Source organism: Dromaius novaehollandiae, chromosome 13 (assembly GCF_036370855.1).
Source record: "Dromaius novaehollandiae isolate bDroNov1 chromosome 13, bDroNov1.hap1, whole genome shotgun sequence".
NCBI lineage: Eukaryota > Metazoa > Chordata > Aves > Casuariiformes > Dromaiidae > Dromaius > Dromaius novaehollandiae.
In genome coordinates, this window is record NC_088110.1 from 25,314,304 (window position 1) to 25,332,187 (window position 17,884).

The window sequence follows — 17,884 nt, forward strand, 5'->3', positions numbered from 1 at the left end:
CTATTTCAAGTTTGCAGATGAAAAAGTTCATTGAATGGTAAACAATTAGGACAGACCACTTCTCTTGTACCGTGTGGATTTCTCGGTAAGCTGAGCTTGTTCAACAGTTTTAACACAGCCAAATGCAAAGATGCTCACCTGGAACCACGGGTCACGCGCAAAGAATTCATTCCCATACAGAAGTCCTCTGTGACCAACGACGACTTTCAGTGGTTTCTGTGAACAACACGCTCATAGTGGGGAGCCATTAGTAAACAGAACAGCACAGGCAGAAAGAGAAAGCTGCTTTCGTTTCCACGCTCAGCAGCAAAACCAATGAGACAAATGCAGAAAACTGGTGAGGAGCCATGGAAAGATACAATAACTGAGTCTGGAAAAATGTGCACGATAGTAAGGAATCTAAGCCTGCTTTACTTTATTCCAGATGTAGCCAAGGGGAATGTGATCATAGCCTGTATCTAAATGACAAGGTGTCCCATGTTAATAGAAATCATTATAGAACTGTAAAGTTAAATCTAGGCAGGTTCAAGCTGAAGAAGGCAAAACAGTAGCAGCAAAAGGGCTCATGGCGGGGAGGAGGGCGAGGGCAGCAGGGTGGCACATTCTCCCGTTTGGCTTTTTTAAGAATAAGCATCTAAAATGTATGCTTTAACTCTGTGGTTCCCAAACTGCAGCCCACTAAAAACTGATGTGCTACACACCCATGCGTTGTAGCATGAAAAATCGTACTGTTTCCGTAGCATTTCTGGTTAAGGCCTGCAGTACAGTTACAGGGTGGTCTAAATGCATTGAAAACCCCTGTTCTCTCTCTGATCGCTGTTTCTCTGCATTAAGTCAGAAATGGTGACCACAAGACACCTCCCTAAGACCAGAAGAGGAAAGTTGTTTGTTTGTTTTTTTTAAGTTTCAGTTGCACTACTTAAAGGAGATTTAATCATAAGCTTGGTTTTTTTCTCGTTTGTCAGTTTGAAAAAAAAGTTTTCCCTGCTGCCTCACTGGGCAGCTGATGATTATTCCAAGCTTCACTTATTGATAAAACCATGGTATTAAAGGGATTCAAGAAAGAGCACATAAAATCAGAAGCATTAGAGCACGGGTATGGCTCATAACCCATTCGTCAGAGAGCCTTTACCATGTGCATGTCGCAGTCTCCAGATCACTTTGCGTAAGACCAGAAAACCCACATCCAAATGATCACTGATGCCACAGACAAGCAAAAAGTCTCAAACGCCAAAGGAAAAGCTATTGGTTTATATATATATATATATATATATATAGATATATACTGTGTTTACAGAGTCAACAAGTTAAATGCAATATTCATAAGAGCATTAACAATAAAAATACAATCTGTGTGTAGCCAAGTACAGACTTAAAATGGTAAAACAGGAAAAAGGATCTCACCAAAAGTACAAATATACAGTACAAATTGATTTATTTAAAACAGTTACAAAAAAAGCACAACAAAATAGAGATTATCCTTAGAATTATTAATGCTTTGTTAAAGATCAGGTAGGAAGAAAGGGGCAGGAACAAGGTCGAAGGGGAGCACCTGACTAGTTCTAAGGCTTTAGATACAATGCAGTTGGTTACATGTTAATACAGCCATTACATAACTGGGATTATAGTTGAGGGATCAGCACTTATCTACAAAGACCTCCTTGCCTCAGGGCAGCCCAGCCAGTTCCCCCAACGCGACACGTCCGTTTCTCTGCTTTGCATGGGCAGACCCTCCCCTGGCTCTAAGGTGCCGTGGAAGTGGAAAACAACTAGAATGTGCATGGGTGCATTTGCAGCCTAGAAGGACGTGAGGGGCAAGGTCTGTCCTCCACGGACAGATGCGGAGGCCGCGGAGGGGCCTTGGCCATCAGCATTTTAAGCTATACATGGAACACACCCTGGGCCAAACTCTGTACTGAATGTGCACTCGTAGCCATCTTAGCAGCTTCCGCAAAGTTTCGGGCCCTAGGACAGACTGAAAGACAAAGAGCAGTTGTGAGTGATGCTAGGGAAAGGCACATGTACTGCTGCGGGCAGGAACTAGCATCTGGGCTAATCGAGCTGCTGTAGTTTCATTTAAAACACTTTCTGAGTAACAAGGATTATTAGTTCTCTACTGGGAACAGTGACTTTGTCAGGGGGAGGGGACAGGGAACAGGGACACTGAATGTGAAAAGTGCATTATACTTGCGCGCTGCTGGGAAGGGGCGGCAGAGGGGCCTCTGCGGCTTTCCCCCTTTCCAGACAGAGCTTCCTCTGCATAGTCTGGTAGTGATGAGCGCTCGTCACTCGGAGCAAGTCTCATGTTCCTGGAGGAACAACGTACACGTAGCCTGGAAACAGGCCTGGCCTCTGCTGGGCAGCTGACCCAGGGAATGTTTCACGAGCCGGAGCAGATGGCTGCAGATACCCATTATTGCATCCCGCAGACTCTTCCCGCAGCCTCCCTGCGAGACGGAGAGAAGAGCCAGGCCAGGAGGCCCCCTCCTCCAGACAGCACAGACCACAGCTCTCCCTCCTTTCACAGTTACAGCAGGGAAACGGTATATCCCTCCGAGAAGCCTGTCACATCTCTGCCAGCAGAAAAGCCTGGGTGGCCAACTCATTCCACAGTGTCTTCCTGGCTTCATCTCCTCCTTTCCCTGTAAACCTAAGCGAAATAAAAGCCTCCTCCTTGGGCTCACTCACAGCCTTTCTGCTTATAGCAGAGCCTGTCTCACACTCAGTCTCAGGAGAGCCTGGACGCTCAACGCAACGACCGGCACCACAGAAGCTGAAGCAACGTGGCCCAACCCAACAAAGACAGATTCCAGTGATGATGAGTACTGCCAAACTGGGCCAGAGGACCTCCAGTGCCCTCTCCTTACCCGTGGCCCCTGGGGCAAGCAGCCAGGTGCTCGTTCTTCACTGCAGTACCCCGCCATGAGATGTGCCCAAACCGCTGCTGCCGCAGAGGAGCCGGCAGCCGAAACATGCACGGGGGGACCGAGGGGGAGGCTGGGCAGCAGCACGGAGGTCTGGCTCACCCTGCCTCCTCCGCAGAGCTCGGAGCGGTGCTCCTCCACAGATGCACAGACGGGCTGCAGTCCAGGCCAGCGGCCAGGAGAAAACACGGGAGAGCACCTGTACAGCCCTTCAGCTGCCTAGGGCACGAAGTTACTTCAGCCTCACAGCATCCTGTCTCATACGTCGTGCCTGCCCTTTCAGACCACTGATCAGTGCAGCTGAAATCTAGGAGCAGGGACAGCAACGCGCAAGACAAGGCAGTCTCTCCAAACCCTCTCTCTAGCAGACAGAAATCTCTGTGCTCAGAGAGGCACACGAGAGGCTCTGCACCATTCAAGGGCTCAGACATTCCCTCTGTGCGTGCAGCCAGCCCTTCCACGTGCACACGCCATACGTATGTGAGATGCCTTTCTTAGCTGTCTGCCACCGCCCCGAACTCCTCTGCACGCACCACGCAAGGAACAGTGACAGAACCCGGGCTCCTCTGCTTTCTGCCGGTGGCCACAGACATCCTGGAGATCCTGAGCGTTATATACTAACCAACACTGACTGCGGTCTTTGCGTAGGAGAGTCCAATGAGTAGCAAAGGGGAGACACACGAGGAACAAGGCAACGAGGCCAGGCACCTGGACCCAGACAGTGCGTTTTACTGACAAACAGTGCCATGAAAACAGTATCCGTTCGCACGGCTCCTGCATCCAAGGAGGCAGAATCTTTACACAACAACATCACCGTGACTTTATATTTCCAAATGCAGTTGACGAGACTGACTGGAAGCAGCGTGTCATTTGGGGAAGTTACAGATACAGGCAGCATCCTCACTCTGGGAAAACCCCTGTGAGGCACAAACACTGAAGGCAAGAGCAGAGTGTATCTCAGCTATGACCTGAAAAGAAACTGTTCTTCTGGTGCAGGCATTTCGAAGGCAACATGAACAGCGAGCAGCAGGCTCAGACAAGAGGCCTGATGCCCTGGAGGGAAGGAACCTTCTGCAGACTCTCTAACTTGCTAACGCCTAAGCAGAGCACCGCTCTGCCACGCAGCCGACTGAAGCCAGTCAGCTGCAGGGCACGTTCCTGAAGAGTATACGGAACAGTCCTGAGGGGAAAGCACTACAAGCTCAGCAGAAGGACGGTGACACAGGCGGGAGATGCTGACACACAAGGCATTCACGGAGGGAGAGAAGCCATGCCCTGACAGCTAGGCATGCCTGACAGAAAAGCTCAGAAAGATGAGAAAAAGGAGACAGCAAATGGGATGCTAAACATTAGGAGCAGCAGCAGGAGTCTACTGGGGGCCTGCACACTAAAAAGAAACCCAATACCCTCTCGCAAGCATGGTCCTAGCACAGAGATGGGCACCTTAATACAAGGAATACTTAAACCCAAGTTAAGTCAGAGTGAAGACTTATCTTCAACATAGCAGTGGCTATTTTTTTATTCTAGCTAAGCATTTAGAGTTGGTTTCATAACACACTGTCAGAGAGGGCAAATTAGTGTAACTACAGGAACCTTTACTTGAACGGAGTGTTATTACCATAATGAGGTATTAATATACATTTATATTCGATCTCACTGCGAAAGAGGCTAGACTCAATTTTACCATGTTGTCCTGCAGAGGAACTCCAAAGTGAAGCATCAGAACAACAAACAGAAAAACACCTAAAAATGCCCTATGGTGCTGTGATATTTTTAGTCCCTATATCAGTTATGGAACTGTAATTAAGAGAAGCTTTGTACCTTGCCTGCACATGCACAAACACTTGTCTGTTGTCTAGAGCTTATTCAGAAAATTGCCTGCAGTGAAGAATTAGCCATCTGGAAAGTTTTCTTCTGATTTAATTACAAAATAGTCTCAGTCTTCTCACAGTAGAAGAATGTTTTTCCATCCTTCCCTAGAGAATGCTAAATGTATTTTACTCCAGCTTTCAAAAAAAAAAAAAAAAAAAAAAGAGAGAGAGAGAGAGAGAGAGAGAGAGAGAGAGAGAAAGAAAGAAAGAAAGAAAGAAAATCACCTGTAGGCTAAACCTCAGCAAAAGCTTTAGGCCTAAGAGAAGCTTTTTTTTTATTTATTTAAGGGTTAAGAACATGGGAAGAAAGATTTGATTTGGTGTCAAATAATTAAATGTATTTCTTAGCAGGAAACTGACATCTCCCATCCCAACTTATGTCCCATCCCAAGTGCTCAAGTCTTTTCCACAGTTTCCTATTCACCTGCACCTAAACCCATCCTTTTGGTCCTTCCTCTCCAATTTCTGTCATTCATGCAGATCTCTCTAGATTCTTTGCAAGAATAAAGAGCGGTTGGATTCAGTGGAAGAGACAATAAACAGAACCATCAGAGAAGCATCTGCAGCCTGCCCTCAAGAGCTCCATCGGTGAACGGTCCTTTTAAAGTGCATGTGTGAAGAAAGGGGATACTAGGAGTAGTGCCCCCTAAACTCCAGTGGGGACCCATCTTTCCCCATCATGAGAAAGGAGGAATAAAATCTTCAGCAACTTTATCTGCTACCTTAAGCTGTGTCTGCCCTTCTCATCTCCCCGCCTATCCTGAATGCTCAGACCCTGCCCTGCAGGGAACCAGGTATTCAGGGAGGTGCAAAGCCCCAACCTCCGGAATGCTCCTGTCACAAGCTCTTGAGCACACCCCCGTTCTCTACCCCAACTAGCCTGTTGCTGCTCCCTGAGGCACTGGAGCCCTCTCGATTCCCCAAGAGGATCTGGTCAGCGACCGAACTGGAGTGAATCCAGTTCTGCAGGGCAGAGAGCAGCCTTGCTGGTGAACCTGTCACAAAGTCTGTGCAATTTCTTCACCTGCTGAAGGTGAGGCTCACGCACGGGGCACACCCTAGCTCACAGCCTCAGAGGGATCACTTCCCCGCATTGGAACGCCCTTCAATAGACAGCTTGACCTCCTGGGGAATGAAAAAGGGACGGAGCAGAGACGGCCGAGGCTCCTCTGCCTGCACGCTGTATCTTTGGAAGCCTGGGGCTGTCCAGCTGTGCTGACTGCCAGTCTCAGGCTGAGAGGTTTCTTCACGAGAGCCCTGGGCTGCACTATCCCTTTCTGGGTGGCTCTTCCTTTCGGCAGCTCTGTCAGGTGGCTCTCTGGACCCCTGCGCTGTTCTTTCAGCTCTCTCTCTAGTAGATATCAACTGACCCGTGAGAGGGTAGTTAGCCTGAGAAGCAGAGTTGCCATTCATGCTCTGTAAACTGATTGATATGCAGACATCGCCCACCTGCAGCCTGTGACAGGGCAGAGCAAAGAGCTGGGCAGTCCGCCCTGGGCTACAGGAGGACCAGCCCTGGCCATACACAAAGAAGGGATGCTCTGGGGGCACATCAATGCTCACTTTACTTTGTTGCTCCCCAACCACAAAATGCAACGTGACAAACCCAGGCCACTGGCTTTCCTGAATATCCACCACGGTGCTGGAGTCGATCTTCAGGCCCCCGCTCACCTCAGCACTGCGAACGAAGTCTTGAGTCTGCAGGTCCTCTACCCGCTTCAGCTCTCCTGTAGCCAGCTGGATGATGGCTCCTTTCATGAAGTGAGAGGGCAAGTGCGAGGAGCTGGGTGGCTGCAGTTGGGTCAAGTCCTTTTCAAGCGTGCTTCCTCGAGCCTGCGCATCTGGGCTCTGCCTCACCAGAGTATCTGAAGAGGAAGACCTGACGGGCTCAGATACAGCAGGCACCAGGACTGGCTTGCCGTTGGCTATTACCATTCCTTTGGTTAATTGTCTTTGTCTAACCATCTCTTCAGGGGACATTACAAATGGACTCCTGGACTGGCTTTTCTCAGCAGCAGCCCTTTCCACTGTGCTCCTCAAAACGTCCCTTGACTCCCCCTGCTGATCAGGGATATTATGGCAAAGGTTTAAAGGGCTCAGGTCATCCTTCCTCTGCGCTGCCAGAACATGGTAATCCTGAGACGCCAACACCCCCACCACCCTCTGAACCTCCAGATCAGCGTCTGGGGTGCTTCTGTGAGCTGGCACAGAGACCTCTGTTCTCAAAGTCTGGTAACCTGAAAGAAACTGTCCATCGACCACACATCCCACTGCAGCCCCTGGCAGACAGTCTTCAGCTTTACTGCTGGCAGAGTCCACAGCCTCGCTGGTCCTCCTCACCACATTATGCTCCAGATGTCTCTGTCCACCGTTGGCAGCAACTACCTCTGAACTCAGCTGACTGTCTTGCTGAGGAGGATCTGGGCTTCCACTTGCTGTAGGTGTCTCATATGCCGAATACCCTGGTGGGAGGCGGGACATCTGGTAATAAACAGGAATTCTACCTGGTGCAATATCTAATGGCTGGGTCCCAGTATGGTGCTGCATCTGGCCGGAAGGCGAGATGGCAGAAACAGATTTGTTGAAGGTGTGGGTAGGAGAGGTAGTCTGAGGGGAAGGAGCGGCTTCTTCCGTGAAGAGAGAGGCGTATGGCACAAAGTGAGGGACGTGAGAGGCGGTGAGGTTGGTGGAAGGAGACAGGAGAGGACTAGGCAGGAAGCCAGAAGGAACAGCATAGGGCACCGTGTAATGAGAGCCGATGAACTGCAGAGACGTCGGGGGGATCTGCGCGTAGTGGATGGGAGGGTAGGGCACCCCCGGGTGCTGGATTAGCGGCGAGGTCACGTTGAAGGCCGGCGGCAGGGGGCTCACGTTCACCACGGGGTGCAGGCCCGTGGGGGAGAAGGTGGCGGGCGGCACCGCCACTTTGTAGAGCATCCCATACTGGTCCACCGTCAGCCCCGCCACGGCCTCCGCGCCGTCGCCCGGGCCATAGCGCAGGGCCGCGGGGCCCGGGCCTGCCGCCCGGCCCCACTCGGGGCCCTCGCCCGAGGCCTGGGCGCTCCCGGCCCGCCCTGCCTCTGCGCCCACGCTGGCGGCAGGCAGGTCCCGCTTCTTGGGGGGCAGGCACTCCTGGCTCCGCTCGTGGCCCGCTCGCATGGCGCCACACGGTGTCCCGGCAGGCCCGGCCGCGAGGCTCGCTCATGGGGGCACCCGAAGGGGCTGCCGCACGCCAGCTCCCGGCTCCCCGCTGCTGGCCGCCGTCTCACCTGCGCCGGGAACAGAGGGAGCCATCAGCCCGGGCCCCGCGGGCGCAGGGAGCCCCCGCCGCCGGGCACCGGGCCCCGCGGGCGCAGGGAGCCCCCGCCGCCGGGCACCGAGAGCCCCCGCCGCCGGGCACCGGGCCCCGCGGGCGCAGGGAGCCCCCGCCGCCGGCTCCCAGCAGAGCGCCGAGAACAGGGCGGCGGCGAGCCGCGGCCCGGCAGCGGGAGGACTCCTGAATACCGGGACGGAGGGGGCCCGGCCCGGCGCCCCAGGGCGCCGCCACCCCCGGGGCCCCGGCCGCGCCCCGCCCCGCCGCCGCCCGCGGAGCCGGGACGCCGCAGCCCCGCCCGGGGCCCGCGACTCACCCGCCATCGCCCGGCTCCTCCGCCGCGACCCCCATCGGCCCCGGCGCCGCCCGCCGCCGCCTCCGGCCCGACCCCTCCCCGCCTGCGGCGCGCCGCGATGACGCGCCCCGCGCGCCGGAAGTGAGGGCGCCCGCGACGTCACGCGCCCGCGGCTGACGCCGGCCGCCCCGGAGCGCGGGTTGTCCCGGCAACGGCGGCGCGGCGGGTCCCTCCCCTCCCCTCCATGGCGGCGCCGGCGGGCGGGTGCGCGGAGCCCGGGCCCCCGCGGCGGGCGCTGCCCGCGGGAGGAGGCGCGTCCCGAGGAGGGAGCGGTGCTGGCCACCCGGGGACGGGCCGCGGGCACCGGACGCTGCTGGGCTGCGCTCTGGACGGGCCCGTGCAGGCGACCAGCCGGGAGCACTGGAACCGCCGCGACCCGCCTGGCTGCGGCCACAGGAGCCCGTTACGTGACTCCCCGGGGGGAGCTTCCCGTTCCCGTTCCTGCCTCCGCACTGCCGCTCTCTTCTGCCCGCCTGCACGCTCTCGTAGCCCGTGCGCTCACACGCACCCCAGGCGGCCTCCTGCTCGTCTTGTTGCTGCCGGCGTGTCCCGTTTGTTGTTCCTTAGCATTCATTGATTTTTATGGTGTGGGCAGAAGATCCTGGGAAGTGCAGAGAGGAAAGCTGGGCAGGAAGGCAGGCTTTGGATCCCCTTTCTCAGATCCTTCTTTCATTATATTTCATATATAACGCCCCTCTGACTCGAGGATTCAGTACTTCCATCCGTACAGCAGTGTCCTGAAGCCTGAGAAGCACCTGCTTCCCGCATCCCGTAAGGTCGATGTATGTGTGTGTATAGAGAGAGATTTCTTTTTCTTGAAACATAGATTGGAAAAAAAGCCTGAGTCATTCCTTGGATGCTGTGGTTATTGCACAGCCTGTCTCCTTTGCAGGACTGGCTTCAGAAAGAGTTTCCCACATCGCATCAGGAATTCTGGTTTGTGCTTTTAACGTGACTGCCAACATGAAAGTGTATTGTCAGCCACGTGGACTGCACTGCACAGTCTCCCGTCTCCAAAGAGTTAAGCACGTACTTGAGGAAAAACTGTAGGAAACCGGCAGGTTAAGAATGATCCTTTCTCTGATACGGGTTCCCGACTCCCACCAGTGTACAGGCCTCCCGCGCCGGCACTTTCCCCACAGCGCGGTCAGCGCTGGGCCTCCCTGCTGCACGCTTTTCTGATCCCCTTTTTGCTCCTCCGCTGTGGACCCCGGCGGCTGAGCCGTCTCCCGCCGGCCCCGCCCGAGCTGCCGGGGCGGATTCACCGCGGGGCGGCCCGGCCGAGGCCCGCGGGCAGCGGGGCCCTCCCGGCGGCGGCGCCCCCCCGCTCCCCGCCACCCTGCCGCGTGCGCGGCCGGAACCCCCGTTCGGGGCAGCGCGACCCGCCCGGCCGCACCACGGGGCCGCGCTCGCCGCGGGGGACTACGCCGGCGCGTGACGTCATCAGTGACGGCCGCGGGAGTCGCACGTCACCTCGACCGAGCAGTCTCGCGGGTGCTTCCGCCAGGGAAAGTAGTGCGGGGAGCCCGTTCCGCCAGGCCGCCGCCGCTGGGGCTGCCGCCGCCGCTGGGGCTGCCGCCGCCGCTGGGGCTGCCGCCGCCGAGGCCGCCGCGGCTGCGGCCCTCCCCGCCGCCGACAGCGGCCGGGAGACCAAGAGCATAGCGCCGGGCCGCGGATCCCTCCGCCTGCGGTATCGGTGCTGAGGCCGCGCCGCCGCCATTTTGAATGCCTGGCTCCTGCTGCCGCCGCTGTCTCCGCTGCAGGGACCGGCCCGGTGAGTGGGCCGCGCCGCCCGCCCGCCCGCTTCCCCGCGCCGCGCCCCGTCGGTGCCCGCGGCCCGCAGCGGCCCCTGCCCCGGCGCTGCCGCCGGCGCTCCCCGCTCTGCGGGCCGCGGCCTGGTGCCAGCCTCGGCTGGCGTCTCCGGCGCCGCCCGCTGCCCTGCCGCGGCCTCCGCCGGCGCGGCTCCTCGCGGCCGCCCCGCCGCGCCCGGCCCCGCCGCCTCGCCCTCCGCCCGGCTGCCCCGCTGCCGCCCGAGGCGGAGGGCAGCGCTGCCGCGGCGCTGCCTCTTCCTCGTGCTCCGAGACGGCGCTGGCTCCTCTGCTCCCCCCGGGACTGGGACTCGGGAAACCTCGCACAACTTCTCTGCAGTGGAAAGCGCAGAGCTGCTGTGGAGGTTCCCTCGGTGCGAAACACAGTGTGACTTCGCGTTGGAGGCTCGGGGGGTCTGAAAAGGAGCTTGGACACTTGCATCTGTCCTTCCTCCGGCTTTTAGCACTTGTGCTGCACAGTGGCCCAGGGCATTGCAGTTAGTTTCTCTGTGTCATTCTGACGGTGTTTGCACATACTCTCACAGTTGCATAAGTTTTAATGGAGGCAAAAACATCTGGTTTCTGGCCAAAGGCATTTGCAGTAAATCGCAAGCATAGGTTTGTGCTAGTGGTAGACTACTGTTGTTCAAAAATCTGTTACTAAAGACAGCTTCACGTCCCTTCTTGAAGACTGGTGGAGTTCTCTGTTTCCCCTTTTCTCCTCTCCCAAACCGTAAGACTAGCTATGTTTTTCTGATGGTTTTTGATTTGTGCAGGCATTCTTCTGAAAGTCTGCAGATAGAATAATTGTGTATTTTGTTGCACTGTAAATGATGTTCTTTTTTTAAAAGCTTAGTGATGAATCTTAGTTTCTGATGCCCGAAATGTGGACAGAACGGGCATGGAATCCTTATGAAACCCTTTGGAACGGTGGCATTTCACATGCAAGGCCTGAAAGTATATTTGATGCCTGTTAGCTTAAACAGAACAAAAGAGACTTTTTTTTTCTTGTATAGTGTTCTAGAATCCTACATTTAAAACAAAACAGATAGTGTTACTAATTTTCTTTTTTCTGTTTTGCTTCTCTGCAATAATGTGTATCTGTTGTTTTTCATATGCCCACTTCCTTTTTTGTCCCTTTCTCTAAACTACACTGGTTATCTTTTGTTTGGTTTATTTGCATGTCCCACTCTCCTGCCAAATTCTTTCTTTTGCCCACTCATGCGCACTGTGGTATTTGGCATGGGACTTGAAAACTTTACTGGATACCTGAGAGCTCAGTGAAGGCAAGAGATTTTGCTTTTCTGAGGCAGTATGCAGTGTAGACTTCTCTCATTTCTTCCATGTCAGGAGAAGGAAGGAGGAAGGTATTTTAAATTTCTGTGTGTTGAGAAGGAGAAAGAAAGGACGGGGTGATCCTTTTGCAAGGGGATCCAGTTTTTCCTCTCTTCTGTGCATAATATAACTTTTAGATTTCCTCCTTGTTTGATAGAAGGAAGAAGAGCATTCTTTTCTTCTTCTGTTCCTATTAATCTGACTTTTTTCTAGAGCTGGTATAGTAAGAGTGGACAGGTCCTTCAGTACCTTTGCTTGCTGTGTCCTGGCCAGAGATTAAGGAAGATAAAATGTTCTGCTTCTTGGCAATTTCTTTGTGCACAGAGCTTTGAGTTAGCATCAGGGTAAACTAATGATATCAGTAAGTTTGACACACAATGGTGTAGAATGGTTGTAAGGTGCAACAAAGAAATCGAAGTTCTCTGTTAAAAGGCATGAAGACAGAGACTGCACTGGTTAATGCAGTTCAGATTTGGAAAGTTGCCTTTCAAAGTGTAAGGGATGATAAAAACCTTAGCTGCTTCAAGCAGCACTCATTCAGAAATGCTTCTTGTGCCTCTTTTTGCATGAATATTTATGTTCTTATTGAGTTGGCAATGTATATAACTTCAGATTGTGCTTTGGAGATGGGCTGTTTGTTGGTGTTTTTAATAACAGCAAAAAACTCTTCTGATTGAAAGTGACGTTAATTTGTTCTAGATGATATTTTGGTGTGTTCTGGGGAAAAGGGTCTAATCTATCTTGGTAGTAGTATTACCTTATTGGATGAGGGTTTTGAGGTTAATAAAGTAAATATATGACGAGTCTCATTTAAATCTAGCCCAGGTTGCTGTTACTCAAAGGTCAGAGTTATTGTAGTGTGAGTGCAAATGAATCTCTGCTAATATTACAAAAAGTATTATTAGCCTTATTTGCAGTTTGGCAGAGATGCTCGAGGTACAGTCTAAGGTTAGAACTTCCTAGGACATGGCAGAAGTTACCTGAAGATATCACAGAGTGTGTATTAATGCATGTTTTAAAAACAAAAAAGCTGTCTCTCGTCTTTCATTTGGCATTAACCCTGTAAAGAAGTCCTTTTCTTTTTCATAATGGAATAGCAAACAGAAGATTTTATTTCTTTTTTTGGAAATCTTAACTCTGCAAGAGACTGAACAGGAAATAAAATAACCAGATTACCAGATAAAGATAGTTGGGAAGCTGGAAGCAGATGATAAAGATGGAGCTAATGCAAGTCAGACATGACTGAGGTATAGGAACAGAAGCCAGGAAATCTGTATTGTCCATCACACTGATCAGCTATGTAGGCATGTTAACTTTTCTCCCACCCCTTGATTTGTTAGCTTCTGAAAAAGAAGAAATACTTATTTGCTCTTTTGGTAGGTGTTAGAGGATAATTTTTACAATGACTGAAAGCTCAGTGAATCTTTTGAAGCCAGTTCAGGAACCATTTGATTTGGGGCGTCGGTACTGTTGTGCAGAAATGGGAACCGCCTCAGAAGTGCTCACCTAGTCTCACTCAGTTCTGTTGTTGGGGTGTAGCTGCAGGATGCAAAGAGAAAAGAGAGATAGGGCTGCGTTTGGTTTGGCTCGCTCATAGGATTTGTTCAAACTAAAGGTTGTTGAGACAGCTGACAAGCAAGGGCCAGGGATGCTCTCTTCCTCCCTTGCTTTCTGAACAGCATGGTGGCTTTTGCCTCTGGAGTACTCTTGTGCTACATTTCTTGTTTTTGAATGTAACTGGAAATAGTACCATCACTTCCTCTGAGACTGTCTCTCAGATCTTGCTTTAGGTGGTCTTTTTTTCCATTTTTTTTCCCCACGCTATCTTTGTGTAATGCATGTCACTTTGCCTTTTTATTATCATACTGTATTTTAATGCTCCCTCCCTCCCCTCTTAATTTGTTTCTGGTTTCTCAGCATTACCTGTTTTCTACTTTACAGGTTTCTCTGTTCTGTTAAATAGTTATTTGTCAAAAGAGGTTGTTTTTCCGCTTTGAATGTTGTATGGTTGGTTGCTTTTCCTGTTAACTCTTGGTGTTGCCTTTGCCCTTCTTGATGGTGACCGTGCTCCTTGGTTGTGTGTTTACCGTTTCCTGTATAAATATTGACAGCACTAGACAATGTACCAGTACTTCTAGTATTTTTCTTCACAGCTTGATCCTTATTTGTAATACGTATTTACACTTCTGTTTTTACTGCCGATGTATAATTTTTTTTTTTTGAAGGGTCTGATAGTAGTGTGAAGCCTACTGATAGCAGTGTGGAGGTGAGGCCATCAGTCAATTTTAGTTAACTGTTGCAGTTTTTCCCCTCATACAGTCTAGGCGTATCTTCCTCTTCCCGTTTCTGTACAGGAGGCTTTATTCAGTTCTAGTGAAGCAAATGGGGGAGTTCTGTTACTGATTTCAGTGGGAGCTGGGTCAGGCTTTAATTACGCAACTTCCCAAAAGCTCTTTTTGCTTGAGGAGTGTGATTGCTTATGCATGAGTTGGGGTGCAGCAACTTCATTTGTCTGTTTTAGATTGTTTGGGTTGCTTTTTAGAATGAGCCAAATTCAGAAATACTACTTTCAGCAGGAGCTATGACTAGGTATGTATCTTGTTTGGATTAAAAATTGAGAAACATTCCCCCAAATGGTGAAGCCATTCTATGAATAATTCCATGAGCCTCAGTGGGTCTTGCATCTTATTGTTTCCAGAATTCAAGAGTAAATAATAATGGAATTTTAAAATGTTTGTGGCTGATACTTTAAAAAAAAATAATTGCCTAACCAGGTTGTTAGATTTCATTACTGTATTGGAAGTGTGGTTTTAATATTTTTAGAGATATGCTAACATTTCTAAATAGATTCCAGAGGGTAGGATTTTGACTCAATTGAATGTTTAAGGCTTGTAAGTCCTTTTAACTTTACATGCAGTACCTAGTAGATGAATATAATTTAGCTGAAGCACTTGAGACTTGTTTACATGTGGAGTTTTGGTATTACTGGGTGCTTCTTGCAAATATAATACAAATTATTTGGTTATCAATCATATTTGAGTATTATGGTATTATTCTAAGAGAGATTTTTTAGCAAGATTCTATAGTTGAATCTCTTTGGCATGATGACTTGTTGAGTAAAAACTGAAATTTTGAAACAACACAAGCTAAGTACTGAAAGACTATAGAATAGAGAGAAAATAACCATTTACACTAAAACTGTATGTTCTTAATATTCTGGTTTTTTTCCTGATAATAATGAAATGTTTTCACTTGTGCATAGTTTAGTAGGATGAGTTGGGTAAGGAAAGAAAGCCCTGATTACTTGTTCAGCGACAGAGGGAAGAAAATTGAGCTAACGCCTTTCATGCAATCCAAAGAGTAGAAAGAAAAGCTGAGAAAAGGTGTTTTTTATTTTTTTAATTTTATTTATTTATTTTGTAAAGGCACCATGTTTCAGAACAATCTGGCCTCGATAGTAGGTTACACAAAAGGGTAAGGCCTTGGAAATGAAAAGAGGAAAATAGAGTTGATGAGTTTTGTGTTTGACCCTACCAGATTTTGTAAATATGAACTGCAAGGTTCTTTCCAGGTATTCAGGACCGTCCCTGAATTCTAGAGCTTGTGGTTGGTAAAGAAAAGACAGAGGAAAACTACTGATGTAAACAAAATGAGGAAAGAGGTAATTACTTTTAAAACTTACCTTGTTATTTATGTTAGTGTGTAAAGAATAAACACATATGGCTGTACTGAGGGAAAATGTTAACTAATCCTGAAAAACAAGACCTGCCACTTAGAGGGAAGTTCTAAGCTGCTTTTAGCCAGCTGGAGTTAAACTTGGGGTCTATATTCCCAGACAATGTGCTTGTCCTCTCTCTGCTAGTAAGTCAGTCATCTTGTGCAATAAAATGCATTTCTGTAATATAGCGAAGCCCTTAAAATTGTTTTTCTTGGCAGTTTGGTATATAATTGCTTTGTAGTTGTCACCTAAAGTTGAATTTTTAAATTTTTCAAACGCTCCATAGACATTCTGATTTCAAGACAGAGATTGCGTAGTCAAAATGAGTAGGTCACTAAGTGTTTTAATTGTTCTTAGCTCTAAATTGTTTAATGCCATTCATCTTTTGGTCTTACAGTTTTTTAGTATTTTTTGTTCCGACTCTCATTAATAATCTGTTCAGTGATGTATAGCCCTAATTCCTTCTCTTAGCGAAGTCTGCGTGGTCATATTTCAAGTCCCAGTGGGATTTTGATACCGTTACTGTTTTACTGCTTTGGCAGAGCCATGCTCTGGTACTCTGGGTGTTGTCCATTCTTTGTCCATGTGATCAGGAAAATCATAAATAATTGTCTAATCATCTTTTGGGCCTTGCTGGAGCCCTCTTCCATTCTTGGTGCCTTTCACCGTGCTGCAGCTCCCTGCAGTACCAGCTGTATATGCACGGAGGACGCGAGAGACCTTGTGCCCTTTCCGTTACAGCTTGTCGGTGTGCTCAGTGAGTCTAGTCTCCAGTCGTGGATTGCTTGCAACATGTGCCTGAAAATTGTTTTTATTTCTTACTGCTCTCTTGTAATTGGTCTGAATCCTAGAAAAAATGATAGGAATACAAGGAATGTCTAAAGTTAACTTGACTAAAGGGAGAGGAGGACATTTATGTGTATTTCTTCCAGGGAAAAAAAAAAAGCAGGAAAAGTAAAGCCAGTACAGTCTTCTCTTGCATTTTTTTCTTCTTTTTTCTTAGCTGTACATTATGATCTGCAAGTACATACTGATTTGATTTATAACCAACAGGAGAAGTACTTGCTAGCTTGTGTAAATTAGATGCTTGCCATCCTGTAGGAATACTCATTTAACTTTTTCCTTCCATTCTGCCTCTTCTGATGGCTTTTTCACCAAGTTTGCAAAATGCATGCTTCTGGCCTGCAATTGCGCTGCTTCAAATGATAGGTTTATGGGCTTATTAAATAAGTTACAGTCTGCCCCCTAAATAAGAGACATCCAGAGGAACATGGGATTGATTGTACAGGAAGCGTTTTCGATGACTCATTGGGTCACCTTGCTGAGTGTAACAACATATGGGCCTCATGAAGCTAAAGGAGTTATCGTCTAAGAAAAAAGTGAAATTGAGGTTCTGAACAATGTTTTAGGAAATCCTGTGGTACCTGCACAAAAGTTGGTTTGTTGGCACAGATGGCTTGGATTTAGGCTGATCGGCTTTTTTGACCCCCACAAACTATGAATCTCGGTTTGCTTGATGACCATGAGACCTATGCTGCTAACCTTAGCTCTGGGAGTGACTAACAAGCAAGACATGAAAATAGCTACGCAAACATCCTTGGCCCCCCTCATCAAATGTGTCTGAGCCGTGCATGCACATATGTCTTTAAATGAAGGCGGTAGTACCTTCCTCAGTTGTACCTGCTGGCTTGCTTTCTCCCAGTCTGGTAATTTACTCAAAGACCCTGTGTCAATGCTGTCTTGATGCTTGTCACCTGATGTAGTCACTGGCATAAGAGCTGTAATTGAAGTATTTGTTAGCAGCATGTGGTCTTAAGGCACAACTTGGTTAGCTCTGGCCAAAAGAATAGTCAAAATCTAGGTAATTTTCTCTTAAATTATTTTTTTTATATATAGGAAGTGAAAAACACTGATCAGCATGTGGTTAGCATTGCTCTGTATTGTAAGAAGTCAGGAGCTGCTTAAGTCAAACGGTAAAGAAAGTGTGATGTGGTAGGCATGATATGGGTAAAAGTTTTTTGTTTTTTAATGTAGGAGGACTTCAGACTTAAGACTTAACTTCAGACTCAAGTCACGCAACTTCCCCCCCCCCCCCCCGACCTGGTGGAGGGTTGCTTGCAGCGTTGTAGTGGTATGTGACTGGACAACATGCTCTAGGTGGCCCTGCTTGGCTAGATGATCTCCAGAGGTCCCTTCCAACCTCAAGCGTTCTGTGCAATTCTGTGACTTGTATTAGGTGAAAGAAGTGAAAATAAGTGAATATTGACAGAATAAGTATCAGGCAGTTCTGCTGCTCAGTTTGCAAAATCTACATGGAGGTGTCATATAAGGATCTTCCTTAACAGTGGTGTAGAAGGGGAGAAACTCAGTTGACGCTGGCTAATTTTAAGCTTTCTTTTTTAAAGGGAGCCTAGGGAAAATCTTTTCTATGCAAAAAGGAAGCTTTGATTCCTATATATGCAGATGCCTCTGATACAAGTAGTAGGAAGAAACTATGAAGTCATTCTGTAGGTTGTAGCAAAACTGACCATGTTTGGTTCACCTTGCTGCTGCTTGGGAT

At 49.4% G+C, this 17,884-nt stretch overlaps 2 protein-coding genes across 4 annotated transcripts in view; one reads left to right on the top strand and one right to left on the bottom strand.

Moving 5' to 3' along the window:
• Positions 1-1,230: 1,230 nt before the first annotated feature.
• ATXN1L (ataxin 1 like) lies at positions 1,231-9,914 on the bottom strand. 2 transcript variants are annotated; one of them, XM_026104266.2, is made up of 2 exons: positions 8,972-9,914; positions 1,231-8,064 (listed from the first exon to the last, which is right to left on the bottom strand). In XM_026104266.2, exon 2 carries the CDS (start codon positions 7,952-7,954, stop codon positions 5,876-5,878), a length of 2,079 nt encoding a protein of 692 aa, XP_025960051.2. In that variant the 5' UTR covers positions 7,955-8,064; positions 8,972-9,914; the 3' UTR covers positions 1,231-5,875. The 2 variants fall into 2 exon arrangements, with proteins under 2 accessions (XP_025960051.2, XP_064375962.1); XM_064519892.1 differs by lacking the exon at positions 8,972-9,914 and adding an exon at positions 8,425-8,554.
• Positions 9,915-10,064: 150 nt separating this feature from the next.
• The window catches only part of AP1G1 (adaptor related protein complex 1 subunit gamma 1), a 45,104-nt gene continuing 37,284 nt past the window's right edge, over positions 10,065-17,884 (top strand). Inside the window, exons 1-2 of one of the 2 annotated variants that reach the window (XM_064519890.1) lie at positions 10,065-10,237; positions 15,178-15,267. In XM_064519890.1, coding sequence (XP_064375960.1) covers positions 15,256-15,267 — 12 coding nt within the window. In that variant the 5' untranslated portion in view covers positions 10,065-10,237; positions 15,178-15,255. The remainder of the gene's footprint in view (positions 10,238-15,177; positions 15,268-17,884) is intronic. The other variant, XM_064519891.1, reaches the window with a different exon arrangement.

Excerpts from the sequence above, each read along its gene's own strand:
- ATXN1L (XM_026104266.2), bottom strand. The coding sequence starts at position 7,954 with ATGCGAGCGGGCCACGAGCGGAGCCAGGAGTGCCTGCCCCCCAAGAAG.